This window comes from Gobio gobio (genome assembly GCF_949357685.1).
Source record: "Gobio gobio genome assembly, chromosome: 22".
Taxonomy (NCBI): Eukaryota; Metazoa; Chordata; class Actinopteri; order Cypriniformes; family Gobionidae; genus Gobio; species Gobio gobio.
In genome coordinates, this window is record NC_137118.1 from 11,584,976 (window position 1) to 11,608,100 (window position 23,125).

The 23,125-nt window shown below is 36.8% G+C and overlaps 2 protein-coding genes across 4 annotated transcripts in view; one reads left to right on the forward strand and one right to left on the reverse strand.

The window, feature by feature from the left end:
• The window catches only part of cadm2a (cell adhesion molecule 2a), a 633,556-nt gene that overhangs the window by 307,760 nt on the left and 302,671 nt on the right, over positions 1-23,125 (forward strand). The gene's annotated exons all lie outside the window — the stretch shown is intronic.
• LOC307118372 (uncharacterized protein) lies at positions 17,425-21,348 on the reverse strand. The gene is made up of 5 exons (XM_079803985.1): positions 21,200-21,348; positions 20,795-21,118; positions 20,493-20,620; positions 19,729-19,835; positions 17,425-19,622 (listed from the first exon to the last, which is right to left on the reverse strand). The coding sequence occupies exons 1-5, from the start codon at positions 21,306-21,308 to the stop codon at positions 19,445-19,447; spliced, it is 846 nt and encodes a 281-aa protein (XP_079660111.1). The 5' UTR covers positions 21,309-21,348; the 3' UTR covers positions 17,425-19,444.

A 23,125-nucleotide genomic window follows, 5' to 3' on the forward strand; every position in this document is an offset into this window, starting at 1 on the left:
AGGTTTACGTCATGTAAATTAGCCAATGTGTCATCATCTTTACTTAATATCCTAATGACTTTTGTCATTTAAATATATAATAATTTTGACCCATACAATGTATCCTTGGCTATTGTCACAAATATACCTGTGCAACTTATGACTGTTTTTGTGGTCCAGGGTCACATATGTTTCCTTTATAATGAACTTCATGAGGAAAGAAAAAAAAATAAAAAGTTCCTTTTTATCATCTTAACAGGATATCACATGATCACAGTTGCAAAAGCAGAACCCTTAAGAGCAGTGCAGTTCACTTCAAGCAACAACATCCAATTACTTTTTCATAATTACTGCAGCTTTATCTCCGGATACCATGTGTCATAGCAAGGCTCAAAATTGTGACCATTTTGGTCGCATATGCTCCTGAAATGTTATCTGTGCAACCAAGCGTGCCACATGAGTCCTGAAAAGTGAAGCAAAAGCGTTTTAAATCGCCTGCAGGTGGCTGGTCCCAGTATATGTCATAATCCCGCCCTCTCCATGAAATGCAATGGGACATAGACAAACTAAACAATCAAATTACACTTCAAATAAATGTTTTCCAAAGATGGTTTATGTTATTTTAGTCAGTTTTTATCATGCTGATGTAAGTTCAAGTGTTTGGTCTTTAAATAGGTTTGGTTATAGTTAGTTATTTGATGCTATAAAAATGGGGGTGTGACGTTATGATTGACAGCTGTGATTGACAGCTTCTCTGAGCGAAATAGTCCCTGAGGCACCAATGGACTTTTTTCGGGAACATCGGGAGGAGATTGGAGCTTTAACTTTAATTTCTACATTTCGATAACTGTTTATTTCACAAAAAGTTCCGGGGCGTGTGATTGATTAGGCGGGAGCACTCGATATTGAGGGGCCTTGATATTGATCAATAAATAACATAAATAACACCTTATTATTCAGAATCTTTTTTTTTAATGCCCACACTTTAGATATTTTTGTAATAACGACTGATTTTCCAGCAGCACCTGACCAATCAAGAATAGCACTGATCATTCTATTCATTTTCTGTTTGTCTATTTATAAAAAAAAAAAAATTTTTTTTTTTTGTTCTGTCCTGTGTTCTGTGCTAGATTAACTGAGACTTGTTACAGCACTTGCATATTGTTGCCCTTGACTGTTTTAGTTGCTTCTATTGCTCTCATTTGTAAGTCGCTTTGAATGTAATTTTCAGCATAATTTGGGGAATACAAACAAAGCGACGAATCAACAAATTCCCAACCCATTCTCACTCCCAAGGCGTCAAAATCCGAAGCATGGTCAAGTGCCTTCCGCGTCACAACGAAGACGCTAAAGGCACCCCTAGGCGTCACTATATCGATGCGCAGGGTGCTCCATTCATTTCAGTTGTTTACCCAATGCGTCAGATCAAGACACATTTTATTCTTTGTATTTGTAAAAGCAGACATGATTTTATTAATATTTAAAGGTTACTTTTATATTTTGGAGCAGCTAACCCAACTCCTACCCACTTCTAAACAATATAAAACAAGTAACAGGCAAATACAAGTAAAGTCACATGTATTTATTGCAAAAACTGACCAAAAACAGTATAAATACCTTATCTCATGTTGCATTCCAAGGCTTCTGAAATCACACAATGTCTTCATGTAAAAAACAGAGTTGATCTTAATGTTTTAATCGTTGAAATGATGATCCCGCCGCTCCGTGAACGCGCTAATTCATATCTCATTCAAATAATACACAGGACTCTTATGACTGGTTTTGTGGTCCAGGGTCACATATAATGGATTTAAGGTTACTCAGTTTTCTTCTGTCCATAGTCAGTTAAGCGATGATCTAACACTGGAGCTAAAGTCAATCAAAATATCATACTGACATTGATAGTTATCTAATCACCACCTCATCGGTTCCTTTCCTTTATAGCTTTAGCGCAGTCAACAAAATGTTTCTTTATATGTCAGCTAGACATTTTGCACTACTTGATTCTGAAACTTATATGACTGCAGTCTTGCATGAATTTACATGATTTAAAACATTTTAAGCACTATTAATGTCTTTAGGGGCAAAACATTTGAATTCAAAAGAAAACTAATTGCATCTTTAAGTGAAACTTTTAACCTGCTGTGCTAAAAACACAGGAAGTGAAAGTAAGTGGTTTCTGTCACTGAGACATTTTCTCACATAAGATATACCACAGCATTTTTTTATGCTCATGTCATGCCTAGTGTTAACATCGGTTTGTTTTTCCTTGTATGAGACTGCAGACTCTTGATCTGATGTGTATTGGAGCTTTTGTAGTTTGGCGTCCAGCGACGGGACTGTTGGCGTCATTGGTATTGAGTTATCGGAAGTATAACAGTTTTATGTTGAGTAGCGTATTCATCTATCTAAAATATAACAAACACAAATGAATTTGCTTCATGATTTAATAATAAAAAAGGTTTATTACAGAAGAACTTTACAAAAGTAGTTTACAAAAAAGTGCAACTATTTTTACCTGCTTCATATTAGCTATCACATTACAGATTTTATTTTAAGTTACGTTTCTCACATACCCATTTAAAATCATCATTGCATGGATAATTGTACCACCCTGATGGATACAGTATAGCACAGTCTTGATCACCACCGTTACTATTAGGCTGTCCAGATGCCCAGAACCTAAAAGTACAGATCAGCATTAGATGTTCAGTGATGCTTTCTGTGTGATATGAGACTGACTGTGAGAATCATTTATTAGATATTAATCAGTTAAATTCAGTGATTTCTCACCCAGAGGTCAGTGTGCTGCCATCAACCCATTTCCATGTGCCCTCCACATCACTGTCAGACAGACCAATCCAGATTCCAGCAACAGTTTGAAAAAACTCCTAATAATAGAATAGAAATCATTTTGTAATATGTCAAAAAAAAAAAACTACTACTGTGAGTATGAATCATGAATCTGAATCAATCATGCAATAGTCGCTTTTCCACTGTAGGGCCAGTGTGAGCCAAGGCTAACAACATGCGGGGCCAATAGCCTTGTACCTCGAGCCAAAAGGCCGAAATCAAGCTGCATTTCCACTGTCGAGCCAGTAGCCCCGCAGCGCTACCCTAGAACCCCGTCCTAACACGGCTCTCTGGAACAAATGTCACACAGGGCTGCCAACTTTTGAGATTTAATGATTTGATTCATAAACTTGCGATTTGATTTCGATCTCTACTACAGACGCGCTCAGCGCTTTTTCATATACAACAACTATTCAGTGTTTTTCCCTATTGTTCTCTCAGTTCACCGGCCATTTACTTTCATGTATTTTGGGCAAGCAATCACAAGTCACCATGGAAACAATAAAGTGATACGGTCTAAATAACGGTCGCCTTGAAAAACTCACGTTGGGGGGTCAGCCAGAATATTTTGAATTTAGCAGTTGATCATGTGATGCAATGAATGTTCTAATCACACCAGTGTGATTGAATGCTCCAGGGACCAGCCAAGACTGATCACACTGGTTAAAATATGATGTTAAAATAACAATTGTTTTTAACCCAGCATTTTTTTTAGAGTGTACTGTAATGCCATATTACATTTTATATGATCTCCTTTATAGCTTTTAGATTTTTCAGTTTTTAAATATTTATTTTAATATATATTTATTAAACAACAAAAATGTCTAGGACACACTTTGCTGAATTGTTATTGTATTTAAAAAGAAATTAGATATTTTGCAAAACTATTTACTTTAGCTAAAGTATTTGTATCAATAATGGGGGCTTTTTGCCCCATCTTTTGATACTTTTACCCGCTGAGTGGGTTAAAAAACTAGTCATCTGGTACATTTATTACAAGATTTTTTTACTGAGGTAAATGTAACGTTACGTGACATTGTTTACAAGCTGCTTTATTCGCGGTTGAAACACTGATTGAGCGATTACATGAGACATGATACTTTTCAAAAAGTTGTACTTTTTTCTTTTACTGGTTTCCTTCTAATGTTAATTTATGTTATTTTATGAAGGAAGAGATGTTTGGTTCAAGTGTGCTTCCGTTTCACTTGATCTGTTACGCCATATTAAGAGCGCCAAAACAGTGTTTGAATTTCATTATAAACCTTAACCCTTAACAAATTTGAAAGCTGAATTACTTTTAGTCATTTAGCGCAGTGTCTGTCTTCTTTGTTCCGCGATTTTTTTTCACTGCGTCAGATAATGGATGCGTGGTGTGAGAACAGTGTCAATTGCATGAATCTCATGCTGAATGTGTAAGAGTTGGAAGCTCTGCGTCACACAACCCCACCATTTCACCAGCAAAATGAGCATGACAGAAGCGACTTAAGATTATAGCATTGATATTTGACTAGTGTTTTACAATAAAACATTTTTACAGTGACAGTAATCTGTTAATTTGTGTCAGGGGTGCACATCAGTCATGCTAAATCAATCTGGTATTTGCCATTTCACATAAAAAGAGAACACATATTCATAACTAATGCTTCACTCACTTTTTCCGCTGTGTTGTTTATGATGATCAGATGTGCTCCTCTCTTCAAACAGTCTTCTTTGCTTTCAGCCCAGTTCTTCTTGTCAGAGGAAATGTAGTATAAACCGGATTGATAGCACTTCCATCCATCTGGTAACACAACCAGTTTAATTCTGAGTTGTTTTTTCTTGTCCACACTAAACGGAAACTTACTAATAACAGCTTGTACGCACAACATAAACACTGCATCTTTTGTAATACTAAACATTAGTGTAGTTTTAGTAAAGTTCAAGAGTACCTATTTGACGAAGCTGTTTTGACAGTAGTTCTTTCTCCTCATTTAATTGCTTTTTTTATTTTCCATGTTGTTATTGTTATTCTCTAATTCCTCCTTCCTTTTTGACAATTTGTGGATATTCAAATTTAGATCCTTTATACTTTTTTTGTAGACTTCCTCATTGTTTTCATACTCATCAGTCTTTGTTTTGAGTTCGAGAGCCAGCAGTATGATCGCCTCAACCAGAAGAACACATTGCAGCACCAAAAACACTGAAGATTTTGTGTATCTTCTGTTCCTCACAGAATCAATCCCTGAACACCGCAGACATGGAGATAAATGTTGTCTATTACTCACATGACTACAATGTGTGTGTTAGCTGTCGTTATAATGAAATGAATATCAATACCTATGCTGTTCCTCTTGCACATTTTCAGTCGTTTAGAGTCAGATTGTGTAAGTTGCTCACTGTGTGGGCAAACACTGATGTGTACCGATGCTTTTAGAGTATGACTTAAACCACACCACTGTGACCGCACCGAGCAGTCATATCCAGCTTATATAAAAAAAGGTTTTGCAGATGAACGATAAGGTTTCATGAGAAAACAACATTTTTGTACACTCACTAGCCTCACCAGACAGAATTTATAGGGGTTCTTGATTATGGTTTTACTTTTTAACTGTAGTTAGTGTGTAATGTTGCTGTTTGAGCATAAACAACATCTGCAAAGTTGCGATGCTCAAAGTTCAATGCAAAGGGAGATATTTTCTTTTAAAGAAATCGCTTTTTAAGGACTACAACAAACGAGAGTGAGGCCATTTTGGGCTGGGTTGTTCTGGTAGAGCATTTTTAGGAGTCTGCTCGAGCTTCTGCATCTGTCTTTTTACATGAATTGCAATACAGTACGTAACACAAGTGCAATAGCATGTCATAAAATCAAGATGACAACATATGTTATAACCATAATTAAACTAAACTAGACCTGTTCTATCTTCATGCAGCATATATTCTCTGGCTCTGAAGGCATCTTACCATGGGCGTCACCAGGCCCCCCTAAACTTCTGTCCAGCCCCCCTAAAAAAATGTGTGATTAAACATATGAAACTGGCGGGAGGCTTCGGCTTCATCCCGTCTTTTAGTCTGCATTAATCAGCGTGTTATTCAATACGCTGTGGCGGCGAAGAGAGTGCACGTCAGAAGCAGAGGTGTGTGTGTTGATCTGAGCCTCATTGGTCTGTCACCGCTCGTCAATGTCAAAATATTTGAGAAAACCAATCAAATCAGAGTAGGCGGGCTTTATGCTCACACAGAAGCTGCTGAGGCGGAGCGCAAATTTTAGCTGCAGGACTCAACGTCAAGTGAGATATATGTAGGTAGCTAAACTAAACATTTCATATTTGACAGCTGCCTCTTTAAGTCAGAAATGTCAAACAAATGACAAAAATATTCAGGCAAATTAATAAACTTTTGTCTAATTTTGCCATTTTGATTTGAAATAGGCCTATGGTCATTTATAATTTAATTAACAAACAAGAAATAATAAAAAAGTAATATTAGTAATAAATGTGTGAATATTGTAAATTTAATAATTTAATGTGTAGCTCTCGGTAAATAAAAAGCTCTACTTTTTGTCAGCCTGTATTGGGCATAAGATTAGTAATGAATGTGTGCATATTGTGAATTAATTTAATACATTTAGTTAGGCTACCTAGCTTTCCTGTTAGCCTTCAGTAAATTAACATGTCTACAATACATATAAATATCAGTTAAACATGTTTACTTTCTGCACTGACAAAAATGGTAAAACTGTAAAAGTCATATCTGCCCACTGACATGGTTTTCAAGCTATTGTTATCAAATTTTTGATTTTTGACTTTATCGCTCCAAACTATTATTCAGTACTTGATTATGGTCACAAACAAACATTTGCTTTCACTTACTTGTTCCTCTCTATTGCTTATAATGATCAGATCTGCTCCTCTCTCTGTACAGTCTTTTCTGCTCTCAGTCCAGTTCTTCGTCTCATTGGAGATGAAGTAAAGACTAGATTGATAGCAAGTCCATCCATCTGTAAACACAACCAGTACAGCAATTAGCTCTTTATGCCCATCCACAATGACTGACACAACTTATTTATAACAGTTTACCTAAAACATATATACCATATTATTTTAATATTGAATAGTTGTGTAGTTTGTAGTTTTTTATTACCCATTTGATTTTGCCACAGTTCTTTTATCGCCTTCTCTAATTGCTGTTTTTCTGTAATTAGGGTTGTATTATAATTTAATAAATCCTTAATATTTTGGTCCAGGGCTGATTTCGTGTATTTTAAATTGTTTTCCACTTCTGTGACGTTTTTGTACTTGATGTATATTTTGTCAATAATTTGACTGAGTTGGACACCCAGCACTATGACCACAGTCAGCAGTAGAACACACAGCACCACCAAACACACTGGAACTGCTCTGGAGCTTCTGATCTTGGCACAAACACTTCCTGTAGATCATATTTCTTAAACTCATTTGACTGAAATGTGCATATTAGTTACGTTAGTATAATGAAATGAATGGTAGTACCTGTGTGTTCAGGTGTTTGATGTGTCGCAGTGTTCACTGTTTCTGTCCTGACATCATGGCGGTTTCTAGCATCTCTATTTGCATCAGTGATCTTCTCCTCACCATCTTCTCTGTCCAGCTCTCGTATCTCAGTGCTACTATTGACGTGAGTCCTCTTGAAGATTTTCAGTCTTTTGGAGTCCATTGTGCTCGTGCTTGTTGCTTGTGTGAACGACACGACACCACTGTGTACTGAGGCTTTAAGAAGCTGAACATTAACTACACCGCTGTGCTGAGCAGTCATATCCTGTCAGCTTATATAAAAATGTTTTGGTGAATGATACAGATCAAAGTTGTTGTTTTTTTCTTGTAGAGTACAAGACAAATTTAAAGTTAACCCTTTGATATTAGTAGCATTTAAATGTCTTACCTTTTTTTTCTATTTCTTTGAAGGCCATTATACTGTCACCAAAATAATTGAAATACAGAATTACCAATTATAAAGATTATGCACTACAATGTGAATTGTAGAACAATGAGTCTTTATTAAACAAAAAATAACAATTATATTAACATTTTGTTGTACGCTAAAAATCTACCTATTCACCCATCCATTCTTCCGTCTGTCCATCCGTGTCAAGTCTACTGCCTACAGGAAATGTGTCTTATCTACACTATATTGCCAAAAGTATTGGGACACCCCTCCAAATCATTGAATTCAAGTGTTCCAATCACTTCCATGGTCACAGGCAGTGTTGGGGAAAGTTACTTTGAAAAGTAATGCATTACAATATTGCGTTACTCCCTTAAAAAGTAATTAATTGAGTTACTTAGTTACTTTTTAAGAAAAGTAATGTGTTACGTTACTTTTGCGTTACTTTTGCATTACTTTTTCTCACCTGGGCTGGGCTTGCTTTTTTGTTTTGTTTTTTAATAGCAAAAAAAGTCATTTTTTGTGCAAATGTAAAGACCTCTTCATACCAAAATTGAAATAATAAGTCTCATGCTGAGGTAAAAATGTGCTGCCATTCTGGATAATGGAAGAATAGGACGCAGGGACGCAGGAGAAAAATGTTTTGCCAATAAAAACAAAAAATCTAGTAATATTTGCTCATGGTTTAACTGAATCATCAAAGGTCAGCAGCAAGACATTGGTCAATAAAGGTAGATTAAATGCATAAAAATATTAGTTTTATTTAACATTTATATATTTGAGGTTTGCATAGTACTCTGATTTTGCATTTGACTGATTTTATTCATTTTGAGGAGTACAGAATCTTTATTTTGCAAGTGAGATAAATAAATGCTCACATTTAGTCTAGAACTACAATAAACATCACGTTTACACACAACGCCTCTGCACTTATTTTTCTCAACATGGGGGCAGGAGAGCTGTCAGTCAAATTAATGTGAAAAAGTAACTCAGATATTTTGTTGTAAAGTTGAAAAGTAATGCGTTACTTTACTAGTTACTTGGAAAAAGTAATATTATTACGTAACTCAAGTTACTTGTAATGCGTTACCCCCAACACTGGCCACAGGTGTATAAAATCAAGCACCTAGACATGCAGACGCTTCTACAAACATTTGTGAAAGAATGGGTCGCTCTCAGGAGCTCAGTGAATTCAAGCGTGGTACCGTGATAGGTTGCCACCTGTGCAATAAGTCCATTCGTGAAATTTCCTCACTACTAAATATTCCACGGTCAACTGTATGCTGAGGCATACAGTGTCAATAGCTACAGACCTCCAAACATGTGGCCTTCAGATTAGCTCAAGAACAGTGCATAGAGAGCTTCTTGGAATGGGTTTCCCATGCTTTGCTTTGTATCTTTCTAGTGAGTTTTTCTCACTATAGTCCCCTTTATCTTGCTCACTGGGGTTGTAAGGCAGTATTCTTAACGCAGTGCGTACACTGCTTGCATACATTTATTGTGAAAGTTGCTTACACAAATCATTTTTAATTGAAAATGTTCTTCTTCAGGTTTATACATCCAACATCAAGAATAAGCAATTTAAGTTTGGAAACAATATGTTGTATTTATAATGTCACACTTACTATTTATCGAACAGTTAAAACAAATTTTTTCCATGCATAAAAAATATATAGATGGATTTTAGGAAGGGGGTCCCTCATAAAAGGTTAATCATATTTGGGGGTCCTTGGCAAAATAAAGTTTGAAAAACCCTGGTGTAAAGCACGCCGCCACTGGACTCTAGAGCCGTGTTCTCTGGAGTGACCAATCACGTCGGGCCCTATGATTTCCACAATGCAGAAAACGTGGATGGAATCACAGAATCCAGTCATAAAAATGGAATTTACTGTATAACGCTGGTCTCTTTGTTTATTCAGGTTTTTGTTCTTGGATAATAATCCATCTCTTTCATTTGTTTGTGTTCTTGCTGAGTACAGTAGTGTGTCTCTTTCTTCTGGCAGGTTAGTAATCTTGCTAACACTTTAGTATGGGGAACACATTATTAACTATTTCACTATTAACTATGACTTTTGCCTCAATAAACTCCTAATTTACCGCTTATTAATAGTTAATAAGGTTGTTGTAGTGTTTAAATTTAGGTATGGGCTAGGATAAAGTGATATAGAATATGGTCATGCAGAATAAGGCATTAATGTGTGCTAATAAACAGCCATTATGCTAGTAAAATGCAAGCTATCAAGCAACTATAGTCATAGTGAGAATTGGACCACAAACTTAAGTGTTACTGTGTTTTTTTCTGATTTGTTTAATACTTTTTTTGGTTACTAAATAATTACCACATTTCTATGTGTGTTCTGCGGCTGCCATAGTCTTGATTACTGAAAATTTGGATTTTTTTTATTTATGTGTTAATAATAACGAATGAGTAGATATTAAAATATTTATAAATATGTTATATTAAATTATGCAATGAGATCCAGGCAGACAAGCAATGATTATGTCAGAGATCAAATTTTAATGAGGAATAACACATTTATTAAGTAAAAATATTAAATTATAAAGACAACAAATTAAGTAAATATGAAAAAATAAGATCCGTCTTATTCAAACGTTTATAGTAAAATCCAAAGTGTTTTGTCCAACAGATGAAGATTGTGAAGATCAGAGTATAGAGAAAAAAGGACCCAAACTAAGTAAGATATTTGCAGAATGAAAGGAGAGGCAGAAGAGAAGAAGCAGAAGTCAAGAGCAAATTAGGAGCAACAAATATATAGAGGAAACTTACATCCTCCTAAACTTATTTTTTGGTATGATAAGAAAAGGTCAAACAGACTTATCTATGTCATAGTTGGTGTAACGGCTAGGTCAGCATAACCGGTCAGATGTCAAAGATAGACGACAATATAGATATACAAGGTGTTTAGAACAAAGAACGATGACAGCGAAGCAAGCACTTTCAAATATTTTGTTGTGAAAACACTGTTTCTGGAAAAGAATACCTTGTACTGTGAATTACTAATTCTGAGAAACATGATCATTGATCAGGATCTTTTGGAAGTCATCCAATATCTAACAAAACACATGTAACTAATATATTAACATGTGAGTACAATATGTACATATTCTTCTTGGATAATACTACATGAATAAAAAACTATTACAGTAAAAGATAAACATAAATGAATAACAATAATGTCATTAAATACTTGAATATATGATGAAGGTTAATATAAAGTATTGTTTTTGAAAACTGTGAAATCCTCTTCTCACAGATCCATTGTAAAGCTCTATTACATGCTTCATCATGCCACCCTACAGAATTAGCCCAATCTTTTGCGGACACTGGAGGCACAGTCACAGCACAGTTCTCTGTTGTTCCTCCATTAGGCTCTCCAGACGCCCAGAACCTGAAAGTACAGATCAGCATTAGATGTTCAGTGATGCTTTCTGTGTGATATGATACTGACTGTGAGAATCATTTATTAGATATTAATCAGTTCAGTTCAGTGTTTTCACACCCAGAGGTCAGTGTGCTGCCATCAACCCATTTCCATGTGCCCTCCACATCACTGTCAGTCAGACCAATCCAGACTGCAGCAGCACCAGGCATGTTCTTAACAAAATCCTGAGCAGATGAAACATATATCATAAATAGACAATAGACACATTTCATCTAACCATCTCTCATTTAGCTGTTACACACACACACACACACACACACACACACACACACACACACACACACACACACACACACACACACACACACACACACACACACACACACACTCGATTCATTCTCTCACTCACTCACTTGTTTCTCTCTGTTGTTTATGATGATCAGATCTGCTCCTCTCTCTGTACAGTATCTTCTGCTCTCAGTCCAGTTCTTCTTCTCATTGGATATGAAGTAACAACTGGATTGATAGCAAGTCCATTTAGCTGTTAACAGAACAAGTTCAGCTGTTAGCTTTTTATTCTTATTTACAGTCGCCTGTCAGTAACTTATAACATATAGTAAACTCATAGATTGTGTACACTGAAAGTTATTGAGAGCACAACCCAACTTCATCATGTTTTCTACATTTCTTCTGTATTTCTGCTGCTAAACAATACCACAAATCTGCAGTTCATTTCTTAGCTGGTCTCTCTCATTGGTCAGGTCTTTGTTTGTGAATATTAGCTGGTCTCTCTCATTGGTCAGGTCTTTGTTTGTGAATATTAGCTGGTCTCTCTCATTGGTCAGGTCTTTGTTTGTGAATATTAGCTGGTCTCTCTCATTGGTCAGGTCTTTGTTTGTGAATATTAGCTGGTCTCTCTCATTGGTCAGGTCTTTGTTTGTGAATATTAGCTGGTCTCTCTCATTGGTCAGGTTTTTGTACTTTATTAGCCTCTCCTGTGAGGTAGGTAATCTCGGTTAGCTCATCTCTCTCTTCTGTGAGGTTGGTGATCTTGTTTAGTAGCTTATTTCTCTCTTCAGTCACTTCCTGAAAATGGCAGATACGAAGATAAATGTTTCTTAATTTCCACAGACACTACTGAAAGTGTGTTTTGTGTTTGTATTTGTACCTGTGTGTTGATGTGTTTGGTTTCTCTCTGTGTTTTCGTCCATATCCCATGATCCATCAGCGTTTATATTGTCATAAACAGGCTGAGACATTTTTGCTTGTTTAGTCATGTACGTAAATGGTAGAAACGGTCTGCGTGCATTTGTACCCTGTCGTCCTCTGCTTTTGAGACTCTAATTTTAGTAAGCGATGACAATGTGTGGCAAAGTACAAGTACACAGTACAAGAGCACGTGACATCCTGTCTGTTAATGCCAGTTCATTTGCATTAAAAAAATCTCTTGCTAAAGGGCACTATTGTGGTCATGTGGTTAGATGTAGCAGGATCAAATTAGCACCGTAAAATTACTGGCCAAACTCTTCCAGTTCACACAGATTCGTTTGCCAGTTCTTTGGTATCCGGCATCAGTCTTTTTTTTCAACGACACACCTAAAATGTCTTTATTTCAATGCTTTGTATCAATACTGTTTTATGTTCATATTGCACAATGTTTCTTAAGCACCCCAAAAAAATGCATGTGCTGTTGTGGAATAAATATGTGGTTAAAGTGTTTACATGCCTATTTTCTATCCAAGATGGCACCAATGTGTTTATTGGCATGCCATCACTCCTCTCCATCTTTCCTGTATTTGTGTATGTTATTTGTGTGTGTGAGTCTGAGTGAGTCTGGGTCTGAGTCTGAGTCTGAGTCTGAGTGAGTCTGAGTCTGAGTCTGAGTGAGTCTGAGTGAGTCTGAGTCTGAGTCTGAGTCTGAGTGAGTCTGAGTGAGTCTGAGTCTGAGTGAGTCTGAGTCTGAGTCTGAGTCTGAGTGAGTCTGAGCATGAGTGAGTTTGAGTGAGTCTGAGTGAGCCTGAGTCTGAGTCTGAGTCTGAGTGAGTCTGAGTCTGAGTGAGTCTGAGTCTGAGTGAGTCTGAGTGAGTCTGAGCATGAGTGAGTTTGAGTGAGTCTGAGTGAGCCTGAGTCTGAGTCTGAGTCTGAGTGAGTCTGAGTCTGAGTGAGTCTGAGTCTGAGTGAGTCTGAGTCTGAGTGAGTCTGAGTGAGTCTGAGTCTGAGTGAGTCTGAGTCTGAGTGAGTCTGAGTGAGTCTGAGTCTGAGTGAGTCTGAGTCTGAGTGAGTCTGAGTCTGAGTGAGTCTGAGTGAGTCTGAGTCTGAGTGAGTCTGAGTCTGAGTGAGTCTGAGTCTGAGTCTGAGTCTGAGTCTGAGTCTGAGTCTGAGTCTGAGTCTGAGTCTGAGTCTGAGTCTGAGTCTGAGTCTGAGTGAGTCTGAGTGTCCGAAAAATGATCTGATCTGTGAATCAAAAACTGTAATATGATCCGAACCATGAGTTTTGTGATCCATTGAACTACTAAAAGTAATGAATGTAATAACCTGTATGCTGAAGTGGTTGGAAGTCATGATCTCTCACACAATCAACCCTCATAGATAACCACCGTAATCTCCTCTCTCTCAGGCCTAGTCCACACGTACAAGGGTATTTTTATAACCAGAGTTTTTCCTCCTCCGTTTTAAAAATCAATCGCATCCACACAAGCACGGTTTAAAAAAAATCTCTGTCCACATGAAAACGCAAAACCGCGCTATAATTGGCTGCCTGATTTCCACATGGGTCCCATCCCCGGCACCGATGTGAAACCCTTCTGCAAGTTTACTTTGGACTCAGTGACAGGTAACTGTACACAGGGGCAGGGCTCAAGTGGACTGAAGCTTCACACACTTGTCTTACTATGTTGTAGGGGAGCCCGGGGCACAACCTAACACGGGGTTAGCTGTAACACGCATGTTTTAACCCTTTCCACACATGCCAGGATGACGAAACCTTATTGTATTTCGTCGCTGTCCGATGAAAACCACGTATGTCCATTTTGCCGATTTTGAGATTTTTCGACGGATTGAATGTCCAGGTTCATTTCCGTATACAGTATGCGTCACATATCTAAATGGCCAATGAAAAGTTATGAAATCATGTCATCTGATTTTCACGTATATCCATTTGGTGTCAAAGCTGTCAATCACGCCGCGTATCTCCCCGCCCTGTGGAAGCATCTCGCCGGTCTCGCCGGTCTCGTGAAGTTGTTTCATCGAAGCTCAGCACTGGATAGCCGAAAGTACGACATTGAAGCTCTCCACAGTTTAGTTCTAATCTAGTTCTTCACAGATTAGTTTGCTTGCTAGTATGTAAATAAACTCGGTCTCATTGATAAGATTCAGCCTTTTTTTTCTTAGTCAAACTGATCAAATTATAGCCTGTAATGCTACTGTCATGATTGTCACTAGAACATGCCTCACTCATACTGCTGCTATCACCGCTTGCCAGAGGCTGAGAATGTCCAGCACGTATTCCTCTGTCAATATGAAACGCGACTTGGCCATTCTAATTAATGATCTGAAGAACGCGTATCGACCACCGTTACTGTAAAATATGCACGTATGTCCATTTAAACTCAATTTTGGTCAAATGTGGATTATATCATTACACTGGCAAGAATATGGTTACATGTAAAGATGCCGTACCAAGTATGACAACGCTATATTCAACTGCTTTTGAAATACTGTGTTTTTTTCACTTCCTGAAAAGTAAGCGTTTTGGACATACGTGAGTTTCATCGGGCAGCGACGATTTACTAGTTGCCATATCAACATTATTTAGAGAAAAAAATAGCGCCAAAATTAAACCTTCTCGGGAAGATATTGCTGAACATGTATTTAACCATAGCAAAAGTAAATTTCTTACTTAAGTTTAGTTTTCATCTCTGTTTTTTGTGTTTATTTAAAACACGATAAATCAGATATTATTTTAATCTTATATCTGTTATTTAACAGTTGAGATGGTTCTTTAATGCTAATCTAACCAGCAGAAGACACGAGCAGCGGTTTAAATCCCAGTTGCGCAGGTGGGGTGCGTTGTAACACTGCGTTACAATGAGCCCCTATTAGAACTATGCCATTATATTCTATACTTTTATGAATTCTTTTGAGAAACCATGAGAAAAGGGTGAATAATGACTGAGAGTTAATGTTCAGAAATTATTAATTATTATTATGTTTTGAACTATGCTGTATAGCTGTATTTAGCGATGTGTTTGTAATCAAACTCAAAAATGCTGATATTTTTAATGATTAAAAAATGCCATTATTTTATTTTAAAAAGTTAATAATTGTATTTTGTTGACAAAATATTTTAGTTTGTCTTGTATATATTTTTTGATTATATCAGGTAACATTTTAAGCTGTTATTTGGTCATGTTACATTGTGCCCCACCACATGTTACAATGTACCCCACCTATGGGGCATGTTGTCAGATTTCACTTCCATTCTTTCAGGGTAAATCAAGAAAAAAGTATACGCTGTATTAATGAAACAAAACCACATAACTGCACTAGACATGTGTGCAATTAATGTGGGAAACAATAAATACTCTGAACCCCAAATGGATTTACACAAACTGAGAAAGTAAACAATCCACTCATGTAAACAAAAGCGTTAACGGTGCACAATCTGACGTCAAACAAGGGAGAGAACGGCGTACACTTCGACTTAACAAGTCGAAATCTCCAGTTTCACCGTCTACACGACAACGCTGTAACCGGAGTTTCTAAAAATCTTCACCTTGGCCGGAGTTTTCAAAAAAGTCCGGTTTCAGTAACCGGATACTGCATTTGCGTGTGGACGAACAGCCAAACCGCGTAGAAAAAGCTGCGGTTTTGAAATTACCCGTGTTCGTGTGGACAGGGCCTCAATCTTCATTCTTTCAGACACAGTCCTGATCACATCGTCATAAATACATCAGACATATCTGCTCTTTAACTGTCAAGCATCAAACAGTTCTGTTCCTTGTTTTTGTGTAAAAGTAGTCAGCACTGATCTTATTTTTAACACTATTGGCAAACATATTTGGTCAAAGTGTGAAATTAAAACCGTGATATCAAATCAGTTAGCATAGTTACAATATTATTTTCTTCCTTATTGTCATGTATATACGAGTGAAACAGCTTCCCTTTGGGGATGGGGGTGCATGTGGGTGTAAATTTAATATCTTATAATATTAAAATTTGTGTATAGAATCTATAGAAACACTGAATAAATGGTAACACTTTACAATAAGGTTAGTTAATTAACATTAGTTAACTACATTAGTTAACATGAACTAATAATGAACTGCACTTATAAAGCATTTATTTATCTTTGTTAATGTTAATTTCAACATTTACAAATGCATTATTAAAATCTTGTTAACATTAGTTAATGCACTGTGAACTAACATGAATAAACCATGAACAGCTGTATTTTCATTAACCAATGTTGACAAAGATTAACTAATGCTGAACAGAGGTGTTGTTCATGTTAACTAATGCATTAACTAATGTTAACTAATACAACCTTATGGTAAAGTGTTACCGAATAGATTGAAGGATGTTCATAAACATTCCTTTATAGGTCATCACCATCTAGATTGACCAAGTCAGTCTCATTTGCTGTTTAGAAGAACACACAGCAGCTCTTAAGTCACTTCCTGAATACGTCAGACATAATAATAAATACTGTAGGCCTATGTCTCTCGCCCTTATTACTGTTCACACAGCACTGGGCAGATATGGAACTGCCAGACACATGATAAATGCATCAGCACTTGTGGTGTAATTGCAATTTAAGTAGTAAATTACAGCCTTTAAACTATGATCAAAAGATCCAACTTGTGCTATATAGCTAATGTTCAAGGTCAACATCAGATGCAGGTATTCAAACATGTTAAAACAACATTTGAATGACCAATAAGTTAATATTGAGGAACTTACATTTTAGACACAGTGAGCCTCATTTCTGAAACAAATGTACGACAGAAAACTGGGCATACTGTCATTTCCACTCAAAACTCGGCTTTTATCAATATGGACATGAACGGTGACTATGATTAGTTTTACATGAGCAAATAGCAGCATAAACAACAAACATGAGGATTCACACGTCGTCACATCACATCACACACTTGCAGCACTTGTTTGAACGGATAAAAGCAGAATTAAATAAGTATATAAAAAAAATAATAAAATAGGACTAACCAAAATGTAACAGATTAACAAAAGAAACACATTGTATTTATTTTCTTTATATCTTTATTTTATTAAATCCAAGTGATCACACACAACATCAGTTCTATCTTTGCTAACGTGACATTTCATAAAAGTTACACTGCTCAATTTCAACGTTCTGCTGTGAAATCAGTGTGTCCAGTGGGGCAGCGCTCAACCAAACACATTTTTGCGTGTGAAGGATGCTGTTTTACCTGGATAGAAGTACAAAGCCTTGCTTACATAATGAATATATTTGGAAATAATGACAAATATGGAAACATTTAGATTTGTGCCAAATAATGGTGAGACCAATGCTGTTTCAGTTTTGCTAGAAATAAAATTAATTTTAGCTTGACATTTGTATGTTGTTTATAATGAATGCCACTATAGCCTAATTTATGTTTTATTTTATAGTTTAATGTATCATTTATAGCTACTTGTTTTTCATTCTTGTTCTGTTCTGAATACAATTAAATTTAACACTAGAACTGCCAGGGGTCGTTTTATATACCTAAAACCACCAGTGGGTAAAATTTACCCATGCACATGATTACTGTTTTGATATGGCTAAAAAACGTATTATGTCACTTTATTATGCCACAGTCTTCACTGTATTATGCCACTGTCTAGATTCATGAAATTATTATTTTTAATCAACTAAGTCTCCAAGTCCCTTTGAATCAGTTGTGTAAATGAGCTGTCTGTGAACATTTCTGCTCTGAATCGACAGTGAAGCACCAATCAGTTAATAACAGAGTATAGAGAAAGAAGGACCCAAAGAAGTAAGATATTTGCAGAACGAAATGTAGATGAGAAGAAGCAGAAGTCAAGAGCAAAATAGGAGCAACAAATATATAGAGGAAACCTACATCCATCTAAACGTATGTTTTGGTATGACAAGAAAAGGTCAAACAGATTTATCCATTATGTCATAGTTTCAAATATCATATATTGTCGTGAAAACCCTTTTTCTGAAAAAGAATACCTACTGTGAATTACTAATTCTGAGAAACATGATCTTTGGAAGGCGTCCAATATCTAACAAAATACATGTAACTAAGATATTAAAGTCCCCCTGTGGTGAAAATCAAGTTTTTAATGTTGTTTTATGTCTATGTGGTGTTTTTAATATACTTTACGACACACCTTGAGCAACTTCATAAGTCAGCACAATTGCTGAGCATTTTCTCTTTAAAACTGCTGTGATCTAAAGACAGACTCAAAAACACGGTTTGAAATCGCTGGTGTTTCTGATGTCACAAACTACCTTGTAACCAATCACGTCACAGTGTGGGCGGGCTTTAGCATATCATTAACAGGAAACTAGCAGAGGAATCTCAAGAGAAGCCAGGTTATCCCAGTATTTTTCTGTTTATATGAAAAATCGGGTAGATTTAGCAATATAGCAGGTTAATTATGTGAGGTATATTACAATTTTATGGTGAACTATGCCTTTCTCCACTGACGTTCTGAGTTGTTCAAAGCATTTCTGATGATTTTTAGAAGGCAGCTGTCTGACTCTGAGTTGGTGAATGGGAACATGGTTTGTATAACATTAGCAACACATTATTAGCTGTAATGATTAGCAAACGGCTAATCATTTAAATTACCATTAAGTGCCCGACGTTGTAAAGAGCGATACCTTTGTGCAGAGTTTACTTCAGTAGCTGTTGAGCGAGTGGATCTCTGAGCTCGTGCAAGTCAGTGGGGATGGGGCATTGATCTGCATATACTAAAAGAAGCAAGATTGTAGAGTTACATTCAAGCTATTTTAAGGCACAGATATTTTTTTTCACTGAAAAAAAAAAAAAAAAAAACGTTTAAATATGTAATTTTGGTGATCAAAAATGAGTTTCAAGAGATAAATGTGAATACAATGTGTAAATATTAACATATGAGTACAATATGTAAATATTCTTCTTAGATAATACTACATATGAATACAAATTAATTTGAGTAAAAGATAAACATAAATGAATAACAATAATGTCATCAAATACTTGAATATATGATGAAGGTTACTATAAAGTATTGTTTTTGAAAACTTGTTTCAAAAAAGGTGTGTGATGTTCCTATGGCAGTATGAGTTGTGAAATCCTCTTCTCGCAGATCCATTGTAAAGCTTTATTACATGCAGCATCATGCCACCCTACTGAATTATCCCAATCTTTTGCGGACACTGGAGGCACAGTCACAGCACAGTTCTCTTCTGGACCTTCCTGTTTTCTAGGCTCTCCAGATGCCCAGAAACTGAAAATACAGATCAGCATTAGATGTTCAGTGATGCTTTCTGTGTGATATGATACTGACTGTGAGAATCATTTATTAGATATTAATCAGTTCAGTGATTTCTCACCCAGAGTTCTGTGTGCTGCCATCAACCCATTTCCATGTGCCCTCCACATCACTGTCAGTCAGACCAATCCAGACTGCAGCAGCACCAGGCATGTTCTTAATAAAATCCTGAGCAGATGAAACAGTTTATATCATAAACAGACAATGGACACATTTCATCTGACCATCTCTCATTTAGCTGACACACTCACACACACACACACACACACACACACACACACACACACACACACACACACACACACACACACACACACACACACACACACACACACACACACACACACACACACACACACACACACACACACACACACACACACACACATGTTGGTGCAACAGCATTATGAGGACTCTCCATAGGCGTAATGGTTTTTATACTGTATAAACTGTATATTCTATCCCCTTACACTGCCCCTGCCCCTAAACCTAGCCCTCACAGGAGACATTCTGCATTTTTACATTTTTAATAAAACATTGTTTTTAAAGCTATTTGATTTACGGGGACATTTGAAATGTCCTCATAAACCACCTTGATGTTGTAATACCAGTGTAATACCCATGTCATTATACAAATTTGTGTCCTCATAAATCACATAAACAAGCACACACACACACACACACACACACACACACACACACACACACACACACACACACACACACACACACACACACACACACACACACACACACACACACACACACACACACACACACACACACACACACACACAAACACACTCGATTAATTCTCCTGCTCACTTGTTTCTCTCTGTTGTTTATGATGATAAGATCTGCTCCTCTCTCTGTACAGTATCTTCGGCTCTCAGTCCAGCTCTTCTTCTCTTTGGATATGAAGTAACAACTGGATTGATAGCAAGTCCATTTAGCTGTTAACAGAACAAGTTCAGCCGTTAGCTTTTTATTCTCATTTACCGTCGCCTGTCAGTAACTTATAACAGATAGTAAACTCATAGATTGTGTACACTGAAAGTTATTGAGAGCACAACCCAACTCCATCATGTTTTCTACATTTATTCTGTATTTCTGCTGCTAAACATTACCACAAAACAGCAGTTCATTTCTTAGCTGGTCTCTCTCATTGGTCAGGTCTTTGTTTGTGAATATTAGCTGGTCTCTCTCATTGGTCAGGTTTTTGTACTTTATTAGCCTCTCTTCTGTGAGGTTGGTAATCTCGGTTAGCTCATCTCTCTCTTCTGTGAGGTTGGTGATCTTGTTCAGTAGCTTATTTCTCTCTTCAGTGTAGTTTGTGCTCTTTGTATGGATGTGGACACCCATCACTATGACTGCAGTCAGCAGAAGAACACACAGCAGCACCAAACACACTGCAGCTGCTCTGGAGCTTCTGTTCCTCACAGAATCACTTCCTGAAAATGGCAGATACGAAGATAAATATTTCTTAATCTCTAAAGATACTACTGAAAGTGTGTTTGTGTTTGTATTTGTACCTGTGTGTTGAAGTGTTTGGTTTCTCTCGGTGTGTCCGTCCATATTCCATGATCCATCAACGTTTATATTGCCATAAACAGGCTGAGACATTTTTGCTTGTTTAGTCATGTACGTAAATGGTAAAACTGTCTGTATGCATTTGTACTCTGTAGTCTTCTGCTTTTGAGACTTTAATTTTAGTAAGCGATGACAATGTGGCAAAGTACATCACAGTACAAGAGCACGTGACATCCTGTCTGTTAAGGCCAATTAATTTGCATAAAAAAACTCTTGCTAAAGGGCACTATTGTGGTCATGTGGTTAGATGTAGCAGGATCAAATTTGCACAGTAAAATTACTGGCCAAACTCTTCCAGTGCACACAGATTCGTTTGCCAGTTCTTTGGTATCCGGCATACCAAACGGTATCCGTCTTTTTTTTTTTTTCAACGACACACCTAAAATATCTTTATTTCAATGCTTTGTATCAATGCTGTGTTATATTCATATTGCGCAAGGTTTCTTTAGCACCCCAAAAAAGGAATGTGCTGTCGGTCAGAGTGGAATAAATATGTAGTTAAAGTGTTTACATGCCTATTTTCTATCCAAGATGGCACCAATGTGTTTATTGGCATGCCATCACTCCTCTCCTGTGCTATCTTTCCTGTATTTGTGTATGTTTTTCGTGTGTGTGTGTGTGTGTGTGTGTGTGTGTGTGTGTGTGTGTGTGTGTGTGTGTGTGTGTGTGTGTGTGTGTGTGTGTGTGTGTGTGTGTGTGTGTGTGTGTTTGTGTGTGTGAGTGTTTGTTTGTGTTCTCAAGGAATCAGTACTTTGCTTTCTTACCATTGCCAAAACTTTCTTAATATACCATCCACTGTAATGGACTGTAATAAAATTTAAATTTTTGTTCCGAAGATGAACAAAGGTCTTAAGGGTTTTTGAACGACATGAAGGTGAGTAATTAATGACAGAATTTGTATTTTTGGGTGAACTAACCCAACTAAAAGGATCATAAAATGTAACTGAATTGTGCTTGATGTCAGTGTTCTTCCATTACATGTTTGTTTTTATTGGCTGTGATGCTTCTTTTGTAAATTTCCATCCATTAGCCCAAAAACCGGATACTAATGACTTAGTCAAAAGGAATTCTGCGTGTAAGCCTTTTCAGCATTTCAGTGAAGTTCTCTTAATTTATTGAAATCTCATTTTAAATCTGACTCCATTAATAATTTTATCTGACTCCAATTCTAAGTGACTCCATAAAGTGTGCTACATTTAGAGTTTATCAGCTGATTTTACGATTAGTTGCGATTTAATTTAGATCGTTGATTTTCTTTGTATCTTCCTAGTTTTCATATTCGTTCATCGAGAGACCCTAAATCGCAGAGAGACATGACGCGTCCGGACCGCGCGCTCACGGACACAAAATGGTTACTTCTGTAATTAGTCAGAGGGTGCAGAGTGAATATTTTACCTTTAAATGGTTGCACATGCTCACTCAACAAAAAGTGTAATTTTAGTAATATTCACGGACTACAACGTGCTAACTGAGCGATAGTCAGGAATCGGAATATCGCGCACGCTGCGCTCCATGCTTCAGTCGTGGCGTCATCGGTGTGATCTATCATAACTCTAGATTTTGCGGTAATAAAGGAGTATACATCGATCCATACTAGAATAATGATTTCGGAACCATACAAGAGAAATCAAGATTAACATTTATTTTGGCCAGACAGGAAAAGTAAATAAGTAAACAAGAATCCATGGTACACAACTGATCAGCGTAAAAACATAAAACACAATTGCAAAGCAATATGAAAATAATTTAAAAGAGTCATCATGTCTGGCACATCTACATGCAGTTTGCACGGGGGGTTCTGACCAGGGCTTAAACACAGAAAAAAATATCAATCGGTTCACTCCGAGCAGAATCGATATTATAGCGTT